This window comes from Rattus norvegicus, chromosome 10 (assembly GCF_036323735.1).
Source record: "Rattus norvegicus strain BN/NHsdMcwi chromosome 10, GRCr8, whole genome shotgun sequence".
NCBI lineage: Eukaryota > Metazoa > Chordata > Mammalia > Rodentia > Muridae > Rattus > Rattus norvegicus.
Window position 1 is genome coordinate 20,774,143 of NC_086028.1, and position 25,911 is coordinate 20,800,053.

Consider the following 25,911-nt stretch of genomic DNA (forward strand, 5'->3'; position numbering starts at 1 on the left):
GTGTGCCTCTGTCCTCCTGACTCCCTGACTCTCTATGGTCTTTTCTTATGTCCACTTCCTGCCAACTGGTTGCTTGTTCCCTCTTGACCTATGGTTGACTTTATTTTTGGTCTTTTCTTAGTATCTGCAATATTCAAGCAGAAAGATCTTGGATTAAAGGTCTGTGCTATGGCTGAGCTACACAACTAAAAACAGGTTTTTCTAGTAACACAATCTCGGGGTTCAGAGTGTGATCAAATATCTTGCAACAAGCTGGTCTGTGGTGGAGCCGTCAGAACAGACTGATGACCCAGGGATGGCTTCTTAGACTAGACTGGAGGTAACCCGGGCGACTTTTTCTTGTTCCCCTAACCTTGGTTCTGCTGCCGATGTCGCCTTTATTAAAATGGAGTTTGAGGATGAGCCACACATACATAGTTTTTAGTGTTGGGTTCAGAACAATCTGGAACAATGTACTGAGCTCTGTGGAGCCTCAGCCCTGTAACCTGTAAGACTGGTAAGTTTCAACCAGAGTGGGAGTGGAGGACCATGACCTTCTTAGAGCTCAGTAGGCTGGGATCCTGGCCAAACCACGCTCTCTCCAACCAATACCTGCGTCTGCTTACGGAAGTCATTTTCTTTTTAGAATCTATTCTGTTAGAAACAAAGAACACATTTCACATAGTTATGAAAATTCCTTTACTATTTGTGTCCACATGATTGTTGAAAAAGCGAACAGTAGTAACGTCTACTTTGGTAAAAACAGTCCCCGATCTTGGGGGGCTACATCCTCTGGACGGGCTTTATTCCCAGTATATCGAAGCCTTTGGCCATGACAGCAGCTACGGCTTCACACAGGAGCATCCGCCACATGTTCACCTTCAGCACTTTCCCTGGTGAGACAGACAGACATCAACTCAATCCTCAGATCCAAAATCATCAAATTACTGGTTGTTTTCCTGAAAGCAACCTATAGGCATCATGGGGGCCCTAACTAAGATCATCTACTACTACAAAGACAGAACGTTTATGGCTACATTTCTCCGTTAAACTGGCCGTTCTTGCTTTCCTAAGGCCCTATGTGAAGAGACTGTATACCACGCTGGTGATGGATACCCGCCCTGTTAACATAAGGACATCAACCATAGTGGGCGTTTCCACAGCAACAGCATTCAGACACAGTGTCTGCACTACAAGCATCCTACTGGAGTGCCCTTCTCATTCATTTCCCAAGAACTGTCCAAGGATAGAGAAACAAGCGGAACGGGCACAGTTCTGCTTCTGCTCTGATGGGCCCCACTTCAAACTGTGTCACACGTGCTACAGCTTGCTATGGAATTCCTTGGTTTCTGCACACATGTCCTGCTGGCACCCCTCCCCAAGACGACAGTGGACGAGACTCTTACCAGTCTGCCGATCTTTCTCCACACAGTAGCAGCTGTCATAGAACTCTGTGAAAGTGGTTGCTAGCTCATAAATGTAATCACACAGAGTGTGGAGAAACAGGTCATCTAAGATCTTCTGTAGGATTTCGGGGAACCGTAAAATGCACCGTCCCAGTTTCCACTCCTTCTCGTGGTCCAAAATGATCTTGGTTTCCCGAGCTGCTCTCTGCAGCATTTCCTCATCGATATTGGCCAGGCGTGCAATGGACCTGAAATACCAGTTAAGTACCCCCCGGTCAGGCACATGTTCTTCTCACACAATCTAGTATGACTGATTGGAAAATACCAGCAATTAAAATAGACTATCAGCCCAGTGTGATAGAGCCGACCTGTAACCCCAGCACTTGGAAGACAGAGGACCACAAGTCAGAAGCTCTCCTGGGACACACACATACATGCATATCAAGACCCCGGCTCAAATAAAGACACCATTGTGGAACCATCATCCCGATTCCTCACATACGGTCTGAGCAGTCACCTGATTCTGGTGAAGGCGTACAGTAGGTAGGCAGCTGTGTTCCCTCTGTCGTCCAGCATCTTATCAAAGGAGAAGACGTAGTCATTCAGGCGATTATGAGAAAGGTCGGCGTATTTGATGCAGCCATATGCAACGGATGTCTGAGCTGCCTTCAACTCCTCTTCAGTTAAGACCTTTGGGAAAACAAATACTTAGCTGGTCCCGGGGTCTCACAAGTAGGAGACCGAGTCCACAACACTGGTTAGTACCTACTTCATGCTATTTCTGGGGTGGAAGATTTCTTATTAACACATGGGAGGTGGAGATGGGAGGATTTCTGCATGTCCCAGACCAGCAGGGCTACAGAGGCCCTGTCTAAAGGCATGCAAACCCCCAAGGATTTCTGACTGACTATATCATATCCTGGCTTGTGGCAGATTTACTCTTCACTGAGACACTTGTAAAAGGCTGTAAAGCAGGCCATCAAAGTTGGGAGGATAAAGTGGAGTAACTCTACAGAAATTAAGCTAGAACTGACCCGGAACCTTCTTTGCAGACCGAGGTAGCCAGACAGGCTGGGCTGTGTCAGTCTTCCTTACCTGTCCTCTGCAAGCTCACTACTGACCCTGCCAGGTAAGAAGTACTCACTGGTGCAACAGCAGCATCACTGTTGTGGGCAAACAAGGGCTGTCTGCTTGGACCTGAGGAGACTCGCTCCACATGATGTTTGATGCTGCGGCCAGGCCACAGGTCTTAAAGCAGCAGCCGTGGGCACTGTTTTGCTAAATGGACATGCTGTGGCCATCCCGTTACCTTCTAGATACTGGTTTGTGCCCATACATGAGTGTTGTTGGCTTTGGTCAGAAAAGCCTCTTTTCAAAGTCTGCCAGTTACAGCAGAGACTGAGTAACGCTCAGGATGCACCCCGCTCCTTATGAGCTCAGGAAGTGGGGAAAGGCTTACAAGGCCCCTCCAGGCCCAGGAGCTACCGGCAATTAACAGTTGCTGGGGGGTGGTGGTGGTGGTGCAGCCACTGCTGACTTGCTATGCTCCTAGCAAGTAACCCTAATCCACTGGTTCAATCCCCACAAAAGATGATTCAAGATAATCCATAAACTCCATCTACACATTTCTGAGCTTGTTCAACAGATAATGTAATTTTAGAATTAAAATGTTTCCCATCCACATCAATTTAGTCAAACCAAAGTAGCAAACAACTGTGTACTAAATTCAGTCACTTGGAGTCCTATTATCAGGGGGTGGGGGCTGGAGACAGCAGCACATGGGTCCAACCCTGCTAGTGGGAGCTGGGTCACAAGAGAGGCCTTTCCCAACCTGGCAACAATGTAGATTTTAAAGCTGTAGCGCTCTCAACATATGATACAGGCTGCACCTTGGGCCTGTGGTTAAGATCCTCTAAGGAACTCTAATCAAGCTGGCTTACAGATAAATAAGCACGCGCACACCCTGAAACTATTACAGCAATTGTGCAAATGTTTCTGTAGCTCACGTACTTAGTAAATGACATGTGACATGTTGGTTTTAAGTTAATTGATAAAATAACAGGTTGCCTGGGGGCCCTGGCCAGGCAGGTTTACACTTATGAGATACTTAAGATCATGAAATTACACATTTTACCTACTATGCAGATGACAGTGTAATGTTATGTGTGTCCATTAAGTGGCACAATGTAATTTCTAGGGCATTTTATTTCTCAAGAAAATAACTTTAAATGATACCTATTCATAACTAATTGACATATGATAGCTAAAAAATAAATGAGGTGACATGCAAATTTGATAACTGTTTAAACAAGTAATTTAAAGGCTAAGGAAGCTTCACAAACTTAGGGCCAGCTTGGCTGGCACAGCAACGCAAAAAACAGTACCCAAGACAAAGCAAGGCAGCACACAGACCTATACTCCAACGGAAAAGAATGTGTACAGTGCAGATTGCTTATCAGACAGGGTCGCAGGTAACTCAGGCTCTCCCGAAAGAGTCATGTGACCTTGACCCCCTGATCCTTCTGCCTCCAGCGGCTAAAAGCTGGTACTGCAGGTATGTGCCTTGCAATGGGGATCATACCTAGCCAGGGTCACTCATGCCACATCCCAAGAGTATTCTTTAAACAGTGTTTCTAAGGAAGGAATAAAAGCCAGGTGGGGAGGGGCTGGTGTGAGAAAGGATTTCACACGGTAGAAAGGAATTATCCTTAAGTTGACGGGATAGTTTGACAATATGAGGAAAGAAACAGTAAACCAAAATCCTGAGCAAGCTCTAAGGGATCAGAACAACCTGGATACGGCACGGAAAGGACACATCACCCACACCCAGTTCTTGACATCTAGTCTTGCTATGTGGTTTTGGAACTCAGAAGCAGGCTGGCCTTGCATTTCTGCAATCCTCCTGCTTCTGCCTCCCAAAATTGCAGGTCTTGTGCCACCATGACTGATCTTTTTTTTTTTTTCTTTTCTTTTCTTTCTTTCGGAGTTGGGGACTGAACCCAAGGCCTTACGCTTGCAAGCGCTCTACCACTGAGCTAAATCCCCAACCCCATAACTGATCTTAAATACTGGTCTTTTTAATTCTAAAAATGTTTTCTATTTTTGAGGCAGGGTCATCCTATGTAGTTCAGGCTGGCCTGAAGTCTGCTCTTTTCTCAGCCTCCTCAGAAGCTGCTGGGATCACCAGCCTATGCTACACAGACACTCTGCTAAAATGGTACCACCATTCATTCATTTCTCACCCCCTCTCCAAGACAGGGTTTCCCTGTGTATCCTTGGCTGTTCCGGAATTCCATCTGTAGATGAGGCTGTCCTTGAACTCAGAGATTGCCTAAGTCTGCCTCTGCTGTGCTGGGATTAAAGCCATTGCCCGGCGGCCATACCACTGTTTACATACTGAGTACGTTCTACACTCACACTGGCTGGGAAAGAGCATCACTCTGAGTTCACAGCTTGGGCTACAAAGTAAGCTCCTCCCTCAGAAGACAGACTATGTATGTATGCCTGGCTTCAAGGGTTCCAGCTTTAGTGACACTAGCTTTCCACCTACAAGAATGTCTATGTAACTGTCACTGTCCCTTTTCTGTTACTCTTACAATTCACTTGACAAATTGCCTGACCAGGTCACAGTGAGACCCCATCCCACCCTCTCTGACCAAGCAGAACCCTGAAATGCTCTTGTGTGCCCGGATTGGTTTTGAACTCTTACACCCAAGTGACTGTAACACTTCCATCTCCTGAGCACCGAGACTACTGGTATATATACCACGCTGGCTTTCTTACTGTTTCTGAAGGCTTGTTTACATTATCTGTCTGTACCATATCCTAAATCACCTCCAATCCAAAGTTTCACAGGACCAGTAAACCCGATGATAAAGGTCTAAGTTGGTCAACACAATGAAAACCTAGAGGCCACCAGTCTCAGGCCAACTTGTGCAAAACAGGAACATGCCAGACTCTGGCATCTGGGGAGGAACTTTTGGCGACACTCACAATGTACTTTCAATATTTTCTTAAGTCAATGGGGTTCTGCTAGCTACGTGCTCAGCTGTGCCGGAGACCCTCCTTCTGGTGAAGCATGAATTTGGACACAGAATATCCAAAGGCATGGAACTCAGTACAGAAAGCTGCCTGGAGTCTGCTGTGCAGTGTCTTGTGGAGAACCACTGACAGAATTCACATTCTATAGGGAACTAACCCTTAGCAGGTCCTGTCTCTAAACCCTCACCTACAGGAAAGAACCTAATTGTCTGAAACCAAGAAAAACACGGGAATTACATGACATCTGCAGAAACGTTTGGAATACTTGTAAAGTGGAAGATTAGTAGTTCAAGGTTGGCCTCAGATATATATGGCGAGTTAATAAAAATACAAAAGAGCTTCATAGTAACTTAAGCTTGCCTGCCACAAAACTGTGACACTATGAAAGAAACTGAAGACACTGCACGTTTACTGATTATAAGAATCAGTATTATTAAAATTCATTGTAGCTGCAGTAGCCGTAAGGCCAGAACTTGGGAAACAGGCTGAACACTGAGATCAAGATCCATTTGGGCTGGCTCTAAAGGGAGACCCTGCTACAAAACCTCAACATATCCATGCTACTTAAAACCATCCCGAGAGCAGGGGGTGTAGTGGAGAGAGGATCTGGAGGGACATTTTTTAGTGAAAATGAAAAGTTCTGAGATAGAAGGGCTCTTGAACGTTTTCACTGTAAACTAACAGCAGTGTAAGGCGTTTAACTTATACATGCCATAAAAACCACTCTAGGAGCGAGGTAGGCATGGCGGCACACACCGTAATCCCGGCATCTGGGAGGGAGGGGAAGGCACATCAGGAGTTGAAGGTAACCCTGGCTGTATGGGGAGTCTGAGACCTCCTTGGGCTACTTGAGATTCTACCTCACAACAAAAGTCACACGGCTTTTGTCCTCCCATAAAGTTCAATTTCTAAGTGTTCAAATTAAATAGAAGCAGACCCACAAAGCCATACTAACAAAGGGGAAACAGCGCTTTGTAACAACCAGGAATGCGGGGCTGGGGATTTGGCTCAGTGGTAGAGCGCTTACCTAGGAAGCGCAAAGCCCTGGGTTCGGTCCCCAGCTCAAAAAAAAACAAAAAAAAAAAAACAAAAAAAAAAACCAAAACAACCAGGAATGCCTTGGCCCCCAAATGTGCCGATAGATAGCCGTGTCCTACCTTGTCTCTCTCTTTCTCCTTCAGCTTGTCCATGGACCGTCTCAGTCCTTCTTCCAGCAGGTCCATGAGGCGCACAGTTTCACCTGAACGTGTTTTAAATTTCTTCCTAAAAGAAGTTTAAAGACAAAAAATTCTGAGTTAGATTTTTCAATTTAAAAATCCTTGAAAATGAGGGTTTGAGAGATCGACAGAAAGCTGCCTGGAGTTATCTTGGCAATGTGGTCAAGATGACTACCAGGAAACTGCTTCCCAATGTCTCTCACCTCACAGCGTCCTGCCCTGCCTGCCCTGCATCTGAACTCTGTCCTTAACTTCCCTTTACTGGTGAAAATTTGTATGCATCCTACAGGGTGGGAGACAGCTCAGCACTGAGGAACACCGGCTGCTCTCCAGAGGACTCGGGTTCAGTCACCAACCCCTGTGTGTGGCAGCGCACGACTGCCTGACATCCTACGCAGGATTTCACGGGTACCGCACAGGCACATGCAAATGAAAAATCTAACTAGCTCACTCTCCTGGAATACAGGATGTCGCTTAAATGTTCTGCTTTTTCAGAAAAGTGACTAAAAACCAAACCCACCACACTTGCTTCTTCACTCGGCAGACCAGCAGGTTCTTTACTGGACTAATATAACTAAACACTGCCTGGCAGACAGCAAGCCAGCCATATTAATACAGAAACGTTTTGTGCCTGGGTGTTGAATATAAACATCTTACTATATTTACCTCTGTATTTCAAAAAAGGAGGGAAATGATTGAAAGAAAGAAAGCAAGAGAGTGGGCATCATTAACTACAGGCTTGCTAATCTTTATAAAATGAAAGCAGTGAATCTTAAATGCAAGTGGGATCTCAATGACTCACACTTTGCCTACACTGCCATGCAACCTGGGTGAGACCAAGCCCAGCCTGGGTGGGAGGAGGCGCAAACCCTTCTGTAATTTAACTGCTGTCGCCCGCAACATACTGTCCTTGTGGGAGAGCTAAGTCATGGGGAGAGTGGTCTAGCCACATTACACAGCATGGTAGAGACCTCTCCTCTCCTTTTTAGTTCTATTTCAGGAATGCTGGGACACGGCCACTTACTTGTCTTCTCCTAGGACCACACCAAATCCAACGTGGGCCACTCGAGTAACTTTAGGGTCATACCAACCAATCATTTGAGCAGCAGCAAATACTGTCTGGAAGTGTGTAGCCTACAAAAGCAGAAACAGAATGATGCCTGTTAGGTCACTAATAAAAAAAGATGCCGGGCTTCTGTGCTCAGGGACCACACGACACTCTTGTTAGGTCAGTGTTATCATAAAAGTTCCATTCCCCAGATGTGGCCACCAAGGAGCAAGAACAACAATAACAGTTTCTACATCCAGGTCTTAAAAGAGGCCAGGCAGGCACACTGATACACACCTGTGATCTCTGTGCCTCAGAACCTGAGAATCAAGAGAAGAGTCGTGGGTCACATTCAGCGTATGTAGCCAGTGCTGAGGCCAGCCTAGGTACATGAGTGCTGAGGCCAGCCTAGGTACATGAGTGCTGAGGCCAGCCTAGGTACATGAGTGCTGAGGCCAGCCTAGGTACATGAGTGCTGAGGCCAGCCTAGGTACATGAGTGCTGAGGCCAGCCTAGGTACATGAGTGCTGAGGCCAGCCTAGGTACATGAGTGCTGAGGCCAGCCTAGGTACATGAGTGCTGAGGCCAGCCTAGGTACATGAGTGCTGAGGCCAGCCTAGGTACATGAGTGCTGAGGCCAGCCTAGGTACATGAGTGCTGAGGCCAGCCTAGGTACATGTCTATATAAGACCATGTCTCAGCTTTAACAAGAAGTGGAGGCACTGAGGGTACCTCAGTGCCAGGACACTGGCCTACCACCTGCAAAATACAGGATGCTTGCTCATGGAGCAAACACGACACAGGGCGGATAGCTCTATTTTCATCTAGAAAGGTGGGATTTCAAGTGTGAGGTCAAATGGGCTACATGACATCTTATTTCACAACAAAAGTCACATGGCTTTTGTACTTCTGTAAGGTACAGCTTCTATGTCAGTATTTGTAACTGGGCTCTAGACAAATCTGCTAACTTACTTGTCCATTGTCCACCACATAAATAATCTTATTTGCTTTTTCTTCAAATAGCCTCTGTTTGATGGCAGCCAGGTCAGAGGTGTCGTAAGTGTAGCCCCCATCTGATTTCACTATTGTTAATGGTACAGAACACCCAGGCACGAACACAATTTTCCTGCCATCATCCACCTGCACAAACCCTAGCAACAAAGAAACAACAAACCAAAACAAATGAACCTTCATTAATAATGGGAAAGGAGCCCTCCTGGAACCAGAATCCTACTTTGTTCGAGGATGACATAAATACTTGGTCATTCTATGAATATTTTGCTTTTTAACAATTAAGTTTATACTTTTTGTGTGTGAGAGAATGTGGGTAGTCGAGGCACTACACTGTGAACGTGGAGGTCAGACGACACCTTTTGGGGGCTGATATTCTTTCTACTGCATGGGTCCCAGGGACTGAACTCTGGTCACCAGGTTTGCTAGCTCTAACCAGCAGGACCATCTCACCGGCCCTCTGAGTATTTTAACAGACAATTATGATTGTCCCCACATGACCTACTACTATAAATCTTGGGAAATGGCTATGGCCCAGGCTGACTTCAGGGCACAAGTCAAATAGGAGGGCAAGCGTGTGCACTCACACTACATCTGGCTAAACTCTGACACGACACCTCCATGCAAGCATCATCCAGCAGGCGGAATATGAACATTTGTGCCCTGCTTTCTTTCTGGGCAGAGCCGTAACTTTCCTCTGAAAGGAACGTAAGGGTTCAATCAATGCTGGGGTGGGAGTGTTTATCATCTTGGTCTACATATTTAATCCAAAGCCAGCCAGGGCTGCAAAGCAAGACCGTGTCTCTAATATGCACACGGAGTTCATCCTTGACGGAGTTTTAGCATAGGGACACGCTCTTTCACAGAAAGAGTGGCAGCCGAAATTATGTAAAAGTATACAGACAGAATAAAGTATCTCCCATATTTAACACCTCTGCCCGCTGAAGCCGTGGGATGAGCTTATGGTCGTCACAATTATTATAAAGTCTTTCATCTCTACTTTTGACAACGTCTAAGTTCCAGTCATGGAAGTTTAAAAAGGGAAATGCCTACCTTTATCTTCAAATTCCTTTACAATATCCTTCATCCTATCTTGATAGAAGGATTCTCCTCTTTCTATCAAAGTGATGTCCAGTGCATCATAGATTTTATTAAACTCTAGAAAATACACCGAATGCAGGAAATGAACAAACATTTAAGCAAAAGGGGGAAAACACAACATTCAGAAAATTTGTTATCTGAAACAGCAAAAAATTAATTACACTCAGTATGAACAAACAATACAGAGGGCAGAGGCAGACTGATCTGAGTTAGAGGCCAGTGTGGTCTACACAGTGAGTTCCAGACGTCAGGGCTATGCAGAGACTCTGTAAGGGGGGTGGGGTGGGGTGCAGTATTAAACTACAACACTTTAATGCCTTAAAACTTAGGTTGCAAAGCAATCAATCATCTCCTTGTAAAATACCTCTGGCTACTTTCATTTATTTACCTTTCAAAGTGACCTTTTGTCAAGCCAAACATGGTGGCAAATGCCCGTAATCTCAACATATGAGAGGCAGAGGCATTCAAAGCCAGCCCAAGGCACACAGCTCTTGTCTCAAAAACAAAGGAAAAATAAGGGTGAAATTAACAGTGAATTCCATGAAAGATTTGATTTGATCCTTGGAACCCATGTAAAAACCTGGACGTGTGGGCTGGAGAAATGGCTCGGCAATTAAAAGTGTACACTAGACCTAAAGTCAGTTCCCAGGAGGCTCCAAAGACCTAACACTCCAGTTCCAAGGGCTCCAGCAGCCTTCCCTGGTCACTACATCAATGTGCAGAAACACACGTGTAACTTAAAACAGACTCTGCAGAGGTTCACTCGTCCTCTGAGCTCCACGCGGGCTGTGTGTGGCATACACAGGCCTGCACTTACACTATTAATTTAGAAAGGTATATGGGAAGTTTGAGGAACAGGCAAAGGAAACTCACCTTCCCTGGACACATCACAGATGAGATTCCAGGCTTTCATGATATCTGGGTTTTTACTCTGCAGCAAAACAACACACTCATAGGCTCGCTTCTTAAACTCCTCCTCGGTATCAAACCTCTTCTTAGATTCCTGTTTTAAAAAAAAATATGATCTAAATCTGTAGTTCTAGAGGAAGAATGTATTCACTGCCGTTATGTACCACACCACAAAAAACAGACAACTGAGAACACTACAAGTAGTCTACACCAAAGTCAAGAATGCTGTGCAAGTCCCCAAAAAGAAAAGCAAGCAAACCAGCCACTGTAGGTGGGCGTGGTGGTGCACACTTTTAATCCCAGCACCAAGGAGGTAGAGGCAGGTGGATCTCTTTGAATTCGAGACCAGTTTGGTCTATGCAGTGAGTTTCAGACCAGTTAGAAACACAGAGACACCCTGTCTCCAAAACCAAACCCCAACCCAATCCAACCAACAAGAAAACATGCCTGGAGTTCAGAAGTCAGACAGGGCTGACCGGAGAGACAGCTCAGTGGGTACAGAGCCTGTCCTGAAAGTGAGAGACCCAGAGTCTGGGCTCCAGAACCCAAGCTAAGCCAGACAGCCCCGGCAGTGTTCTCTAATTTGTAATTCTGTAGAGATGGGAGCCTCTGGGGAAACTGGCTATACTAGATAAAATTGGTGAACTCCAGGGTCAGGAAGAGACCTTATCTTAATAAATAGTGATCCAGGAAGATACCAGATGTTAACTCAAGCCTACACACACACACACAAGCTGACACGGTAGTTCCTGCTTATAATCTTAGCAGTTCAGGTAGAGAAAGGATGATCTTGAGTTCAAGGTCACCCTCAGCTTCATAGCAGTTAAAGTCAATCAGAATTCCACAAGGTCATTTCAACAAACAAACCCAGAACCATAAAGAACACACAAAAACCCCCCACCAAAGCCATGCCCCCCAATTGTTGAAGTGAATTGAGATACAGCTCACTGTTAAAAGGGTGGCCTAGCATAAGAAAGCATTGGTTTGGACCCAAGCCCTAGAGGACAGGAGAATACAAACAAAAACCAAAAAAACAGATTAACATGACACACAGCATGCTAATTAATAAGTAATTAAATGTAACTCTTTCTTTTCTAGTTTTCAAGACAGTGTTTGTGTCCCCTAGCTGTCCTGACTACCATCACCTGGCTTAAAATTAATTTTTTCTTAAAAAACACACAACTTTCACATTTTCTTAAAAATACACAAGCATGATGGCTTCTACTTGTAACCCTAACACTATGGAGAAGTCAGAGTGCCAAGTTTACAGGGCAGCCTGGTCTACAAACTGTCCCCAAATCAAAACAAACCACGAAACCCTTCAGTCTTAATTGCACATGCTTTCTCACTTCAGGGTATCTCCCTGGCATTTCTTTGCAAATACATCTTTCAAGAACAACTAGAGGGCTGGAGAGATGGCTCAGAGGTTAAGAGCACTGACTGCTCTTCCAGAGGTCCTGAGTTCAATTCCCAGCAACCACATGGTGGCTCACAACTGTCTGTAATGGGATCTGATGCCCTCTTCTGGTGTGTCTGGAGACAGCTACAGTGTACTTGTATATGATAAATAAATAAATCTTAAAAAAAAAAAGAACAACTAGGGCTGGTAAGATGGTTTAGTCGGTGAAGGAGCTTGCTACCAGGCAAAGTGTGTGGGTTCAATATCCAGGACCCACACAGTAGCAGCAAATTGACTCCCACAGCTATCTTCTTGCTTTCTTGGGTACTAGGACACATGTGTGCATTACCCCCACTCTAGGCATACAAAATGAATAAACTTTAAGAGATACTGGAAAAATGACCTCATTACCAAATTTTAGCAATGTACTGTAAAATCACACTTTTTTTTTAATATTTTATTTATTCATTTATTATATATGAGTACACTGTAGCTGTCTTCAGACACACCAGAAGAGGGCATCGGATCCCATTACAGATGGTTGTTAGCCACCATGTGGTTGCTGGGATTTGAACTCAGGACCTTTGGAAGAGCAGTCGGTACTCTTAACCACTAAGCCATCTCTCCAGCCCAAAATCACACTTATATTAGCAAACCTGTTTTATTATATATCCAAAAGCAATTCTAACACAACTATTTTTTTTCTTTTTCTTTTTTTTTCGGGGCTGGGGATCGAACCCAGGACCTTGCACTTCCTAGGCAAGCGCTCTAACATCGAGCCAAATCCCCAACCCCTAACACAACTATTTTTAAGTTCTGTAGTTATTCTGCTAATTTTCAAAATTTTCTAGAAAACACTGGATTAAAAAGCAAACAGTGGTTTGCAAACCAACCACTGTTTGCTTCCTATCTAGTAACCTAACTCTTTGTTCATTTATCATAAGAAAAACAACTTAGAACACACACCTCTGTATGTACAATGGTGCTTTCTGGGAAAGAGTCACAGAAAATGAATAGTAGATGAATAAAAACTTTGGTATGCCAATTCAGCAGAACTCCATTATGAGTAACCATTCAACCCAGTCTTGAAAACCAAAATAAATAAAAAAATGAAGAGAGTAGCCATGCGATGAAACAACAATAAGATGTTAAGTGTGCACAATACAGAACTCAGATTAATGATTAATAGTTTATATGGGTCAAAGAAAACTGAAAAATCACTGTGGTGAATTAATCTGTCTGTTCATTCACATGTCTGTCCTTGAAGGCAAGGCTGGAGTCAGACCCTTCCCTGCAGCTGAGGCTGACTTTTAACTCCTGACCCTTCTGTCTCCACTGCCCGCAGTACTGATCAGGCATCTGCCTCCACACCCAGGCATAGGCTGGTGCTCTGCAAGCCGGCACACTGCTCCTAGACGCTTGCTGCTGAGCCAGAGTCCAACCCCAGCCCCACGAGGGTGTGCTTGACTGCTACACACTACGAGGGTGTGCTTGACTGCTACACACTTGCCATGACCCACCCCCCACCCCTCCACACAGTAAATAAACATCAAAATACCAGTTTAAAACACTAAAACACCACTTGTTTTAGACAGGTTAGTGGCTCCTGTGTAAACCCAGCTCCCGAGAGGCGAGTTAAAGGCCAGCCTGGGAGACGGCGAGTTCCAGGTTAGCCCAGGCTACAGGGACCCCATTCCAGAAGAAACCAAACCGCACCTACACTACCATGCACAGCATACAACGATAACAAAGCCAGGACGTGAAGCAGATGAGGACAAAGATTTCTATGTCCACACCCAAAACAGTGGCCCACAGGGGGGCTGTTTTCAACCCCACAAAACCAAGATGGATCCAGGAGCACAAAAAGAATCCATTCTCCCCCCTTTATTTTGTTTTTGTGAGATAGGGTTTCTCTGTTGCCCAGGGGTCCTGGAACTAAGAGAACCGCCTGCCTGTACCAGCGCTGCTGGGTCACAATTCAGTAAGAAGAGGACCCTGGATCCCTCCAGTGGAGTTAGAATTCCGAGCCACCTGCTGTGGTACTGGGAACCGACCTCAGGTCCTCTGGAAGAGCAGTATGCGCTTTAAACCAACAAACCACCTCTCCAGCCCAATTTGTTAAATTCAAAATTTCAGTACACGGTAAATTCAATGTGGTTTTGGATTTCCTTTGGCGCAGATATATAATAACACAATGACAATGCCAAACCTTATAAAAGGCCTGAAGATCCCCAATAGGAGGTGAAACTGTCAGATAATCTGGAAACTTATCCTGCAGGTGAGCGATGAGCATGCCAAACTGGGTCCCCCAGTCTCCTACGTGGTTTAACCTGTACCAACCAAAGAACAGGACTCAAACACTGTGACGATTCAATGAAAAGTATATTCCATCAGAAGCCATCACACAGAAGTGCCAGCCCAGCGCCCTAGGGAAAGTTGCTCATGTAGCTGTTTCCTCAAGTAGACTGCTACCTGACAGGGTGAAGCCCTGGGCTTACAGCCATTCAATTCCGTGTAACCAGCGACAGGTTGACTGTGGTGAGAACTTTAGACTTACTGAATAAATACATCTCTAATAATGGGCTATACACTGTGTGTAATACAGCTAACCAAGAACATCATGGCCAACAGTCAGTGCCACCAAGCCTAAAGACCCGAGTTCAATCCCTGGAAGGACCTTTACAAGCATCGTCCCCCAATGCCTTTAGCTAATGTCACACCACAGACCTCTGAGGACGGCCTGCTTATCACTATGCTTTCTCCTCTTACCCAGCTTCTTTACTGCCAGAGCCATCTTCTGCATCACATTGCTCCACTAGTTAGAACAGAATCCCAGGCTTAGACCATGGCCTACGAAGCCCAACATGTCCGTCTCTAGGCCTTTCTGACTGCTACACGGTAACGTAAGTTCTTATGTGTGAGGCCCGCAGGCAGTATCTGTGGGAGCTGGTTAGATGGCTCAGCAGCTAAGGATACCCACAGTTCTGACAGAGGACCTGGGTTCGGTTCTCAACTGCCCTAACTATACAGTTACAGGTAAATCCAATGCCCTCTTCTAGCCTCTATGGACACTACATGCATATAAACTCATATAGTAATATAAACATGATTAAATAAAATTTTTGGTTGTTTTTTATTATCTTAAGACAGGGTCTCTGGGACTGGGGAGACGGCTCAGTGGTTAAAAGCACTGACTGCTCTTCCAGAGGTCCTGAGTTCAATTCCCAGCAACCACATGGTGGCTCATAACCATCTGTAATGGGATCTGATGCCCTCTTCTGGTGTGTCTGAAGACAGCTACAGTGAACTTATATACATGAAATAAATAAATAAATCTTAAAAAAAAAAAAAAAAAGACTAGAGAGATGGCTCAGTGATTTACAGCACTGACTGCTCTTCCAAAGGTCCTGAGTTCAAATCTCGGCAACCACATGGTGGCTGACAATCATCTATAAGATCTGATGCCCTCTTCTGGTGTGTCTGAAGACAGCTACAGTGTACTTATATATACTAAATAAACGAATCTTTAAAAAAAAAAAAAAATGACAGGGTCTTGTGATGTGGCCCTGGGTATCCTACAGTTCACTATGTAGACTAGGCTGGCCTCAAACTCAGTTCTACCTCTCTAGTGCCTTTCCCACTATGCACTGGTTTTGTTATTTGTTTTAAGTAATAAATCTTAAAAAAAAACAAAAACAAAAACCTGTGGAACGAATAGAGATGTATCTTTGGTTCCACTGGAAGTTAACAAAAAGGATATTACAAAAGTTCCAATGTAGGGGCTGGAGAGATGGCTCAGCGGTTAAGAGCACCCGACTGTTCTTCCAGAGGTCATGAGTTCAATTCCCAGCAACCACATGGTGGCTCACAACCATCTGTAAAGAGATCCGATGCTCTCTTCTGGTGTGTCTGAAGACAGCTACAGTGTACTTATAATAAATAAATAAATAAATCTTAAAAAAAAAAAAAAAAAGAACTGTGTTTAAAAAAAGAAAAAAAGTTCCAATGTAGAATGGAGAGCAGGGTACATGTTTATAAGACCCATTTTACTTATGCACACGTGTGTATAACTGTGGGTGTGTGCACATGCACACAGAACCCTGTGAGCGGCAATCACAGGCAGCTGTGAGTCCTATTGTGTGGGTATCAGGGACTGAGCTTGGGTCTTCAGCTTTAACCCTGCAGCCATCCTCCCAGCCCCCAGGATGTATTTTTCAAAGCTTCCTGGGTAGGTGACTACGAAACAGAACTGAGCTTTTTTTTTTTTTTTCCGGAGCTGGGGACCGAACCCAGGGCCTTGCGCTTCCTAGGTAAGCGCTCTACCACTGAGCTAAATCCCCAGCCCCAGAACTGAGCTTTTGAGCTAGTGTCAAAGAAACTTCAAAAATGGGATGTATCATTTTTAATAGAAATTTCCAAACAAATGCAAGGTGACACACCTTAGCACGTTGTATCCTGCAAACTCAAAGAGGCGGCTCATACTTTCTCCTATGATGGTTGACCTGAGGTGGCCAACGTGCATCTCCTTAGCTATGTTGGGAGAGGAGAAGTCAACTATCACCTGAAAGAGAAAAAAGACTTTTCAGAGAGGGCATATCATGCTAATACTTAATAATGTCAGACTTAGTCTAGGCTATAATTCACATCTACTAGATTTTCTTGTGGCTCTAATAGCATATTAACTGATTAAGAATCAAGTTAATGTATACAAATTACTGTTCAAGTATACCATTCAGCAGTATCTGCGTAAGTACCAGTCATGAGCCTTAAATGCTTATGAAATAAGATTAAAGATTCTAAAGCACACAGAAATCTGCTTCCCAGTTACACTCCTCATCAATGCACAGTGAAGGCTACTCCCAGTGACAGCATTTGCAGGTCTAAAATACTTAGGTACCAGTACAGCACTGTACACACACCTTTTCATTTTCTCCAAGCACAGGTAGTTGAACTCCATTCACTAGGAGATTGGTTAACTGTTCTGACACAAAGTCCTTTCTCAGGTGCACATTGATGAAACCTAAACGAGAGGAGGGAGTAAAAATGATCGGTCGCCCGCTGGGATGAAGGATTTTCTCCATTTAACCTGTGTGGACTCTAGAAATGTGATTGTGGCAAAACTCTTCAGGACTCTAACAGGAACTGAGACTGTCACTCAAGTCCTAGAAATACTCAGCTTATTTCAAACCCACCCTGAACCTGGCGGCGTACTCCAGCCCGTCCACTCAGCAAGTGAAGGGCCTTCTTTGTAGGCTCAGCCATCGCCTAGCCCTTTTCTGATGAAAACCTGAGTCAGTGGAAGGCAAAGTAACCCATCCAAGGGCAGGCTGACGAATGGCAGCTCCTAATTTACAGTCCACGTTATTTTTAACTACCTAGAAGTTTTCTGGGGTGGGTTGAGAGGTGGTCTTGGCTTGAATCTGGGGCCTCCCCGATGCTAGCTAAGCCCTCTCGATATCAGTGAGCTATACTCCTACCCTCCCACTTGAGATTTTGAGACAGGATGCTCACTGAATGCTTGGGCTGGCCTGCACACCATGCTGCCTGAGTAGCAGGACCACAGGCACGTGCCTCCAGGCATGGCAAACTTTTCTTAAAGTTAATTGTAGTAGCAGTGCTAACATAAAGCTTAAAGATCTTATTACTACATGTTAGGAAAGCACTTTACCATTGAGTTACACCCTCAGACCCAGGGTCTAAGTTTTAGCCCATTTTAAACCTCAAAACGCACTCATCGATATAGTTATTAAGGAAGGCGGCGTATCATACCGGGACCCGCAATTTCAACCCTGTCGATGTACTCGTTGTTTGGCAGGTGTTTGGTAATGTTTTCGGCAATTTCTCTAGGACTAACCTTCTGCTCCTTTGCCTTGAGCATCTACAACACAATGTGAGACAATACATTAACACTGGGTAGGGAGTTCTAGAGAGTGTGTGTGTCAATGGCGAATTGTGAGCTGTGGTTTGCAACTCTCCCGAGGAAGCAAAAACCCACCCACCTGCGAATGGTTAAAGCAAAGCAACATCGGGCAAAACCACTCCACACATCTATAAATCACCCTTGCCTCCCCAGCCACCTCTTCAAGGGCAGAACAAAGCGCACAGCTACGAAGCCGGGGCCAGCACACTCGCCCTCTTACGGACAGGTCATAAACGGCTCAACAGAAAACTCACAGGAGGCAAACCTTTTTCAACCTCCACACCAAAGAAAGGAAACAGACACAGGCCATGTGTAGTCAGAGAGTGGAACTCTCTGAAAGTGAGGAGCCCCTTGGCTTAAAAATGAAACGAAGCCACCAGAGTGCTGCACGCCAGTAATGCCACTGCTCAGGGGCTGAGGCAGGGCGCTTGGTGACACAGCCATAGTGTCTCAAGAAACCAAAACAGAGAAGGAAAAAGGACCTGGGGCAGTGGTGGCTCACACGTCAATCCCAGCACTTGGGAGGCAGAGGCAGGAGGAGCTCTGAGTTTGAGGACAGCCTGTTCTACGTGTGAGTTCCAGGACAGCCAGGATTGCACAGAGAAACCCTGTCTCAAAAAACCAAAACCGAGAGGGAGGAGTAGGAAGGTGGGGGAGAAAAGACTAAGTTTTTGCTCCAAAAACATCAAAGCTGTAACAAATAATTGATGGTGGTGATTGTTAGCTCCTTGAAGAAAAAAAAAAGAAAAGAAAAAACAGTCATCAATGTAACCCAGGCTGCCCTTTACTTGTGGTAATTCTCCTGCCCCAGCCCCAGGAGTGATGAGATCAAGCCTCTGTTGCCATGTCTGGCAATAGCTTGTTAACTTTTAATTTCACTTTCCAAATGTCATTAAGCACATACATCAATCCGGAACACAGCAGGAAATACCAAAACAAAATAAAACAAATACCGCTCTCACGGAGCTACACCCTGGCTCCATGTGGAAAGTGCCCCTTTCTTAAAGACACCAGAACACGCTGTTGTTTATGTTCGTAGGAGGGATCGTGAACGTACGAGAATCGAGGGCCAGTCGTAAGAAACGATACATCACCTGAGAAATACCCATGGCGCTATTACATTGATAGTCTCCAAACTTGGGCTGCTGACTTGGTGTTACGACCAGGGGAGGGTTCTCCAAGTCTGGATACGCAGCCTTAATGGCACAGCCGAAGAGCTCCTGCAGGCGACTGTTGATGTTGATCATGTTCTTAGTCGGCCTTTTCCTTTCTGCCTGAAGACTCTGCAGGAGAAGAGCAGCAGCGTCTCAGTGCAGCAGGATGACATCACACGTTTCCCCAAGTACGCAGATTAGAGCCAGGATGGGCACGGCGAGAGGATGCCCAGACATTCCTGGGACACACTAAGGCCATCCATCAGGCCACAAATAGTGAAAAGTGGTGACTGAAGAGAAAACAGAAGTGAGGCTCAGCACCAGGGATGCCAAGACAGACAGATCTCTGGGTTCAGGGCCCGCCCTGTCTGTGTGGTGAGTTCTAGGACAGCCAGGGCCACGTAGAGATCTGAACGAGAAGTGAGTCCTAAACTGCTTCACACCAAGCACTCAGTGAGAACTCAGAGGACAGCAACCACTGCCACATTCTCTCCAGAACCAATCTTTTCAGGGCAGGAGAGGAACCTAGGAAGGAACCCAGAGACAGCGTTGTACCAGAAAGACAGGCTTGGCCTTGTTAGCAAGAACCCCTGGCCCACTCTTCCTTGTTAATGTAACAGCTTTTAAGTGGAGCACATTCATTTAAGATAGAATATAATTACCCTTATTATTACACATTACTCCTTCACAAAATTGTCTCTGCCATCGGCCTGCTGAATGCAGTCAAGTGTTTTACTCTCAGCACCAGCCAGTGCTCCTGCCATCCCGCCTGCCATCTAAGTTGCTGTCAAACACCGCTAAAAAAAGACTACAGAAAGTAAGAGGTCAGCCCGATCCAGGCCTACTAGGCCAAGCCAGTGAGACCTCATCTCAGTAAAATACAGAGAGAAAGGGAAGGGGAGCACAGGCCAGGAGGAGGTCCTGGAGTCAACCTCTTGACGGCAGTGAGTAAGCAGTCACTATTCACAGCGGATAATGAACACACTTCCTGTGTACTAAGATGTGAACCCAGAGCCTCGAGCCTGCCACAAAGTGTGAGCTCTTTAATAGAACCACTAGCTTATTGTTACTCAAAAACATCAACGCCGGGACAGAGGCTCACGCCAAAAATCTCAGCAGTTAGGCTGAGACAAGAGGAGCAGTCAGCTTGGGTTATACAGTAATAACCTGCCTCAAAAGGGCAACGAACCTTCTGACAGACCTGTGGTGTAAACTACTAATGGTAGCAGTAGTTAAGTGGTATGGATGCAGCGTCAAGTTCTGGACAAGCTCTTTTGACTTTCATCTACATAACAAAACTGAGGGCACGGCAGTCATTACTTCCTTGTAAAGTAGTGAATGATCACAAACCAGATGTACAAAAATGTAGAGGTCAAGTCCCACCCTCCTTGGACTTCTCTGCTACAGAATGAAAAAAATTTACACACCCACAATTGACTGGGACAAGGTCACTTTGTAACCCAGGCGAGCCTCAAATTTACAACAATCTTCCTGCCTCAGTCTACCAAGTTATAGTCTTTGTTTTGTTTTTTTCCAGATAGGGTTTCTTGGTGCAGGCCAGGCTGTCCTTGAATTCAAAGAACTGCCTGTCTCTGCCTCCCAAATGCTGGAATTAAAAAGTGTATACCACCATGCCCAGCAAAATTATATTCTTAAACTCATCAAAAAGCCTGAAAAAATGTTAGGTCAGATACTGAAGTGGCTATTGAAGGCGGTGGGGGGCGGGGGGGGGGGGCTCATGATAGCCTGAGATAAACTGTAACTGGGCTCTGTACCTGCAACATGCCAACCTCTCCACAAAGTTCTAGTCAATCAGCCTTGCAGAAGGCTCAATGCAAGTGAGGGTCTTTCCCGGAGCATGTGTTCTCAACAGTGTAATTCCATACCTGTTTACAAAAAGGCTGCCAGGAGACACAGCGGAAAAATAACTTTGTAAAAATAAAGCTTGTACTTCAGTTGAAATTTTTCATACCAGAAAATTAAAAATATTGACTTAGGAAATAAACAAAAAGGGCTGATTTAAATGGTTTTGTTTGTTTGTTTGCTTGTTTTGTTCTGTTTGCTTTTTTGGTTTGTTTTAAGGGTCTCAGGTTGTTGAAGCCGGTCTAGAATCCTGGTCCTCCCGCCTCCACCTCCCAAAGTACTAGGACACAGGCATCAGTTCCCATGCCTGCTTTTAGTTTATCAAAACTTCTTTTTTTTTTTTTTTTTGGTTCTTTTTTTCGGAGCTGGGGACCGAACCCAGGGCCTTGCGCTTCCTAGGCAAGCGCTCTACCACTGAGCTAAATCCCCAGCCCCTCAGTTTATCAAAACTTCTGATTCGTGTTTTTCACAATCTAAAGATCGCCAATAGACAATGTCAGTTACATATAATCTTAAGTCTTAAAAATCAGTAATAAACCTTTAACTTCTTTTAAACTTGTAAGATATCGCTATCTTTTATCAATAAACATGTACACAAACACACAGAAGCTGCTGTACTTGACTTCATCCAAATGAACATTTGAATATAATCAATTTAACAACACTTTCTCCTTCCTTCCCTCCCCCTCCCCCTCCCCTTGCCTCCAACAGAAAGTGATGGGCAGTGATTACGGGCAGGCATCACCACACCCAGATTTGGTGCTGAGGACAGAGTCCGAGGCCTCACCCAGGCCTGGTGCCCTACTAGAGAGCGTGAAAGCCTGCTTTGGTTTTGAGGCAGGCTCTTGCTCTGTAGCCCAGGCTGGTCTTGCACTCACAGCGATCCTCTGCTGTGCCTTTCCGGTGCTGGGATTGCAGAAGTGAGTCGAGCTCTTGACAATTTTTTTCTTTACCTGATTTATATGCGCAAGTCTTCTTTCTCCCATGATTCCTAGCTGGCCACGGTGCCATACTTTAGTTCTATCTCTTGGGAGACCAAGACAAGAGGACTGCCACAAGTCTGAGAGTGACAGGCTGTATAGCACAAATCACGACAGCCAGGGCCACGCTGCAAGACCTTGACTCAATCAAATTAAGCCAAAAGCACACACATTTTGCTACAACCACCTTTAGTGATGTATGCATTTGGTAAAACCTCACATAATGAACATTAGTACAAATAACAGCTTTTAAGAAAACGGATGCAGATTTCCAAAAACCTATGGGATTCTTTAACAGGGGAACTACCATGTTAGCGACAGTGTGTGATCACTACCAGTGTGGGCAGCTTTCCGTGACTACCTAAGGAAACGAGCCGAGTGGTCAGACTCTGCAGGCAGAGGTGGGGGAGAATCGGTGCGAGTTTGAGACCTGGTCTACTTAAGACAGCTCTGGAAAGGTCAGGGCTACATAGGAACCCTGCCTCAAAAACAGTACTAAATAAGGTTTTTTATCTTAAAAACCCATAAAAAGACAGAAAAGCAGTAAAAGAAAAACGAGGCAGCCATGTTTACGAGAAGAACATTCGTGAAATGCCCGGCCTGGGTGAGGTTTCAGACTCAGCCCCCAGCACCAGATAAAACTGGGTGTGGTGGTGCAGGTGCATGCCTGCAGTCCCACCACCTTTTACTGGAGGCAAGAGAATCAGGGAAGGAAGGAAAGAAGGAAGCTAGCAAGGTATTTTAGCCAGAACCATCTAGAATGTGCCTTCTAGTTGGAGTGTGTGGCCCAAGAGAACCAGGGGAAGGCAGCAAGGTGAAGCACACAATACTTTATTCCTGTGATATAAGCCAGCGCTATCCCCCCATCCCCACCCAACCTCTAGTTTTTTTTAAGACAGGATTTCTCTGTGTAGCCCTGGTTGTCCTGGGCCTCACTCTGTAGACCAGGCTGGCCTTGAACTAAAGGAGCAGCCTGCCTCTGCCTCTTGTACACAGACAAGCTTATTTTCACCACAGCAGTATTTCCCTTGTGTGCTTCCCTTCCTGCCTTCAGCAGCACACGAGTGCCTGACAGAGCTATCCTAGCACTGCTGATTCCAAACGGGTAAGAAGGAAATGGAGTGACACCTGTGCAATCCAGAAGGGCACACACACACACATAAAAACTCACACACAAGAACAATTACTGAGGCAACAGGCTGGGCTGTCATTAACAAACCTGAAAGGCAGGCCAAAAAAGCTCAACGTAAGCTTTTTTTGTTTTTAAGAAACAAAACAAAACAAAAAAAACCATTGATAAGCAATGCTGGACTCTAAGGCTGTTCAAATGGTGGCATAGGAGTACACACCTGTAAACCGAGAGAGAGAGAGAGAGAGAGAGAGAAAGAGGAAGAGAGAGAGAGAGAGAGAGAGAGAGACAGAGACAGAGACAGAGAGACAGAGAAATAGAGGCAGAAAAAGACTGCAGGGCGGAGGAGGCCCAATCCCAAAGCCATCCTGGTCTGAATAGCGAGGCTTGGAGAGGGGAGGAGGAAAGGCAGAGAAAGTTCTGCAGCATTAAATGCAAAGAAACCCAAAAGACGTTATAAATCACGACATACAATTGTAAAACAAGCAACCTAATAGCCTAGAAGTTAAGGTATCGGCATGTGCATTTTAAAACATCCCCATCAATTTGTTCCTGACAAATTATTTCTTCTATGGTAGTGAAAATGGTTTAAAAACAAAAAAACATTCCTTTGAAAGCATAGGCACAGACATTGAAGAAATCTCAGCTTCCAAACCATTCTTTAAACCATTGTAATGCACCACTTAGAGGTCCTGGGAAGCCGGCGCCTCCCCAATTTCTCCACCTGTGTAATGAGTCCTACCTTGCTTCATGGAGGAAAACAGATTTCTAAACCAACTCCTCTTTCCAGTTCTTATAGTGCACACTTTTAGAATCTTCAGTAATCAATCAATCAAAATAAATAAAAAAGTATTGGAAGATACCCAGAGGACTCACCCTTCGAAGAATATTCAGCCTATACTTCAATTTTAAATTTTCTTCTCGTAACTGTTCCAAACTTGGAGAAGCTTCTAAGTAACTACAGTTCTTCAGCCGGTCGATCTCAGCAGTCAGAGATTTAATCTCCTTTTCCTGTAAGGGAAATACACTCTCTCCAGTCCAGTCCAGTCCAGTCCAAAGGAATGCTTCCCAGATAAGGAAATCAGGTCAATGCATCCTGACTTAGTCAGAGTACAAGTTTCTGATTTTACTACCTGTATTGCTAAATCTTATAACTTGAACTAAAAACGAAACTAAAACAACAAAACAAACCGACAAAAATCAGTAAGACTTGGGGGCTTACACACGCCAGTAGTGCTTGCCTGGAGTAGGAGTGACTCTGGGTTAGATCCCTTTGGGGCAAAAGGAGTCAATATACACTTCCATCTTTTGTCATATTCAAAATCGCTCAAGTGTCTGTCTTTACCTTTTCTGGGTCTAAGTAAAATTCCCATCTCTCCAGTATCTGCTACTATAAACAGGACTGAGCAGTAAAGAGCTTGTCCATTTAACGTGTACCTCGGGGCTGCCGATTTGCATAAAGCAGTTGTTGTAACAAGGCAGACTTTGGCAAGCTGAGTTCCTAACACTCGTATCTAGGTCCGAAAAAGAAAAGAGAAAAAGGACTTGGTCCTACTTTCGTTTTTTAAAATTATGACATTGTCCCAGACCAACGCTGGCGGCTTCTTGGGAAGTTTCTGGCTGGGTCCCAGAGCACACCTGACTGCCCCATCCTGTCCAGGGCGGCCAGCAGAGTGGGCCTCGCTGGCCACTTCAGGCCCTGAGACACCCTCTCTTCTCTGAGTGACAGTCCCACGACCCAGACAAGAGCAAACGGCTGGCGGGGCAGCATGGTTTCGCAAGCCCGGGTCCGGGACTCGGGTCGTCGCCACCGCATGTGGAAGCCACTGAGTGCCTTGACCCGCCGCCGCCCGCTCCAGAGGCCTCCGCCCCAACCAGGGACAAACCTGCTGCAGCAACCGCGCGGAGCACTGAGCCACCAGACCGTCCATCCTTTCGTCAGCGACTCACATGCCAAGTAGCCGGAAGCGGAAGTGTCTAGTTTTGGCCGGAAGCGGAAATTCCTACCCTGGTCATTGTTTTCGGTCGTTCAGGGCGCGCCCTCTGCTGCCCCCTAGCGGGATCCAGGAGACACTGCGAGAGAAGCCCGGAGCAGGACTAGCTGATGTTGGGGTCAGGAAAGATGCATCTCAGGCCAAAGCTACCCTGTGTTTGGACCCTCTGTCTCTCAAGGCGCAGGCATAGGCACAGAACCCATAAACCCATCCCTCTGTTTCGTTTTGATGTTTCGAGACGGGATTGCCCTGTGTAGCCTTGGCTGTCCTGGAACTCAGTAAGTAGCTCAGAGTGGCCTCGAACTTGCCTATGCCTCTTGAGCGCTGGGATTAAAGGCATGCACCACCATTGCCTGGCAACCCATCCCTCTGTTGAACAATGTATGATGACCGAAAAGGAAAATATCCTCAAACTTCTGGAGACTGTCTGAAAGGGGGAAGACAAAACAGCTTTCGTTTTCTGATCTTTGTCCTTTCACCTCCCAAGGGCTACGATAACATGGATTTACCACCAAGATGGATTTAGTTCACCTTAAAATTTACTTATCTTCATCCTTAACATTAATATCAATGAATCTATGGGCTTAGTGTGCGGGTTATAAATGCCACATATTGGGGCTGGGGATTTAGCTCAGTGGTAGAGCACTTACCTAGGAAGCGCAAAGCCCTGGGTTCGGTCCCCAGCTCAAAAAAAACAAAACAAAACAAAACAAAAAAATAAATGCCACATATTAAATAAATATATTATAGGACTTGAGAG

At 45.4% G+C, this 25,911-nt stretch overlaps 1 protein-coding gene across 1 annotated transcript; it reads right to left on the reverse strand.

Annotated features, from left to right (window-relative positions):
- Window positions 1-661: 661 nt before the first annotated feature.
- On the reverse strand, window positions 662-25,109 carry Rars1 (arginyl-tRNA synthetase 1). Its single transcript, NM_001105777.2, has 15 exons — window positions 25,044-25,109; window positions 24,034-24,168; window positions 19,126-19,314; window positions 17,881-17,989; window positions 17,031-17,131; window positions 16,551-16,672; window positions 14,321-14,441; window positions 10,677-10,806; window positions 9,756-9,860; window positions 8,664-8,842; window positions 7,668-7,777; window positions 6,584-6,689; window positions 1,903-2,075; window positions 1,386-1,633; window positions 662-872 (listed from the first exon to the last, which is right to left on the reverse strand). Exons 1-15 carry the CDS (start codon window positions 25,086-25,088, stop codon window positions 763-765), a joined length of 1,983 nt encoding a protein of 660 aa, NP_001099247.2. The 5' UTR covers window positions 25,089-25,109; the 3' UTR covers window positions 662-762.
- Window positions 25,110-25,911: the final 802 nt, after the last annotated feature.

Excerpts from the sequence above, each read along its gene's own strand:
- Rars1 (NM_001105777.2), bottom strand. The coding sequence starts at position 25,088 with ATGGACGGTCTGGTGGCTCAGTGCTCCGCGCGGTTGCTGCAGCAG. Across the intron at positions 16,673-17,030 it reads TGCTTGGAGAAAATGAAAAG|GTGATAGTTGACTTCTCCTC; the intron begins GTGTGTGTACAG and ends TTTCTCTTTCAG. Across the intron at positions 873-1,385 it reads GGAGAAAGATCGGCAGACTG|GGAAAGTGCTGAAGGTGAAC; the intron begins GTAAGAGTCTCG and ends CTGTCTCACCAG.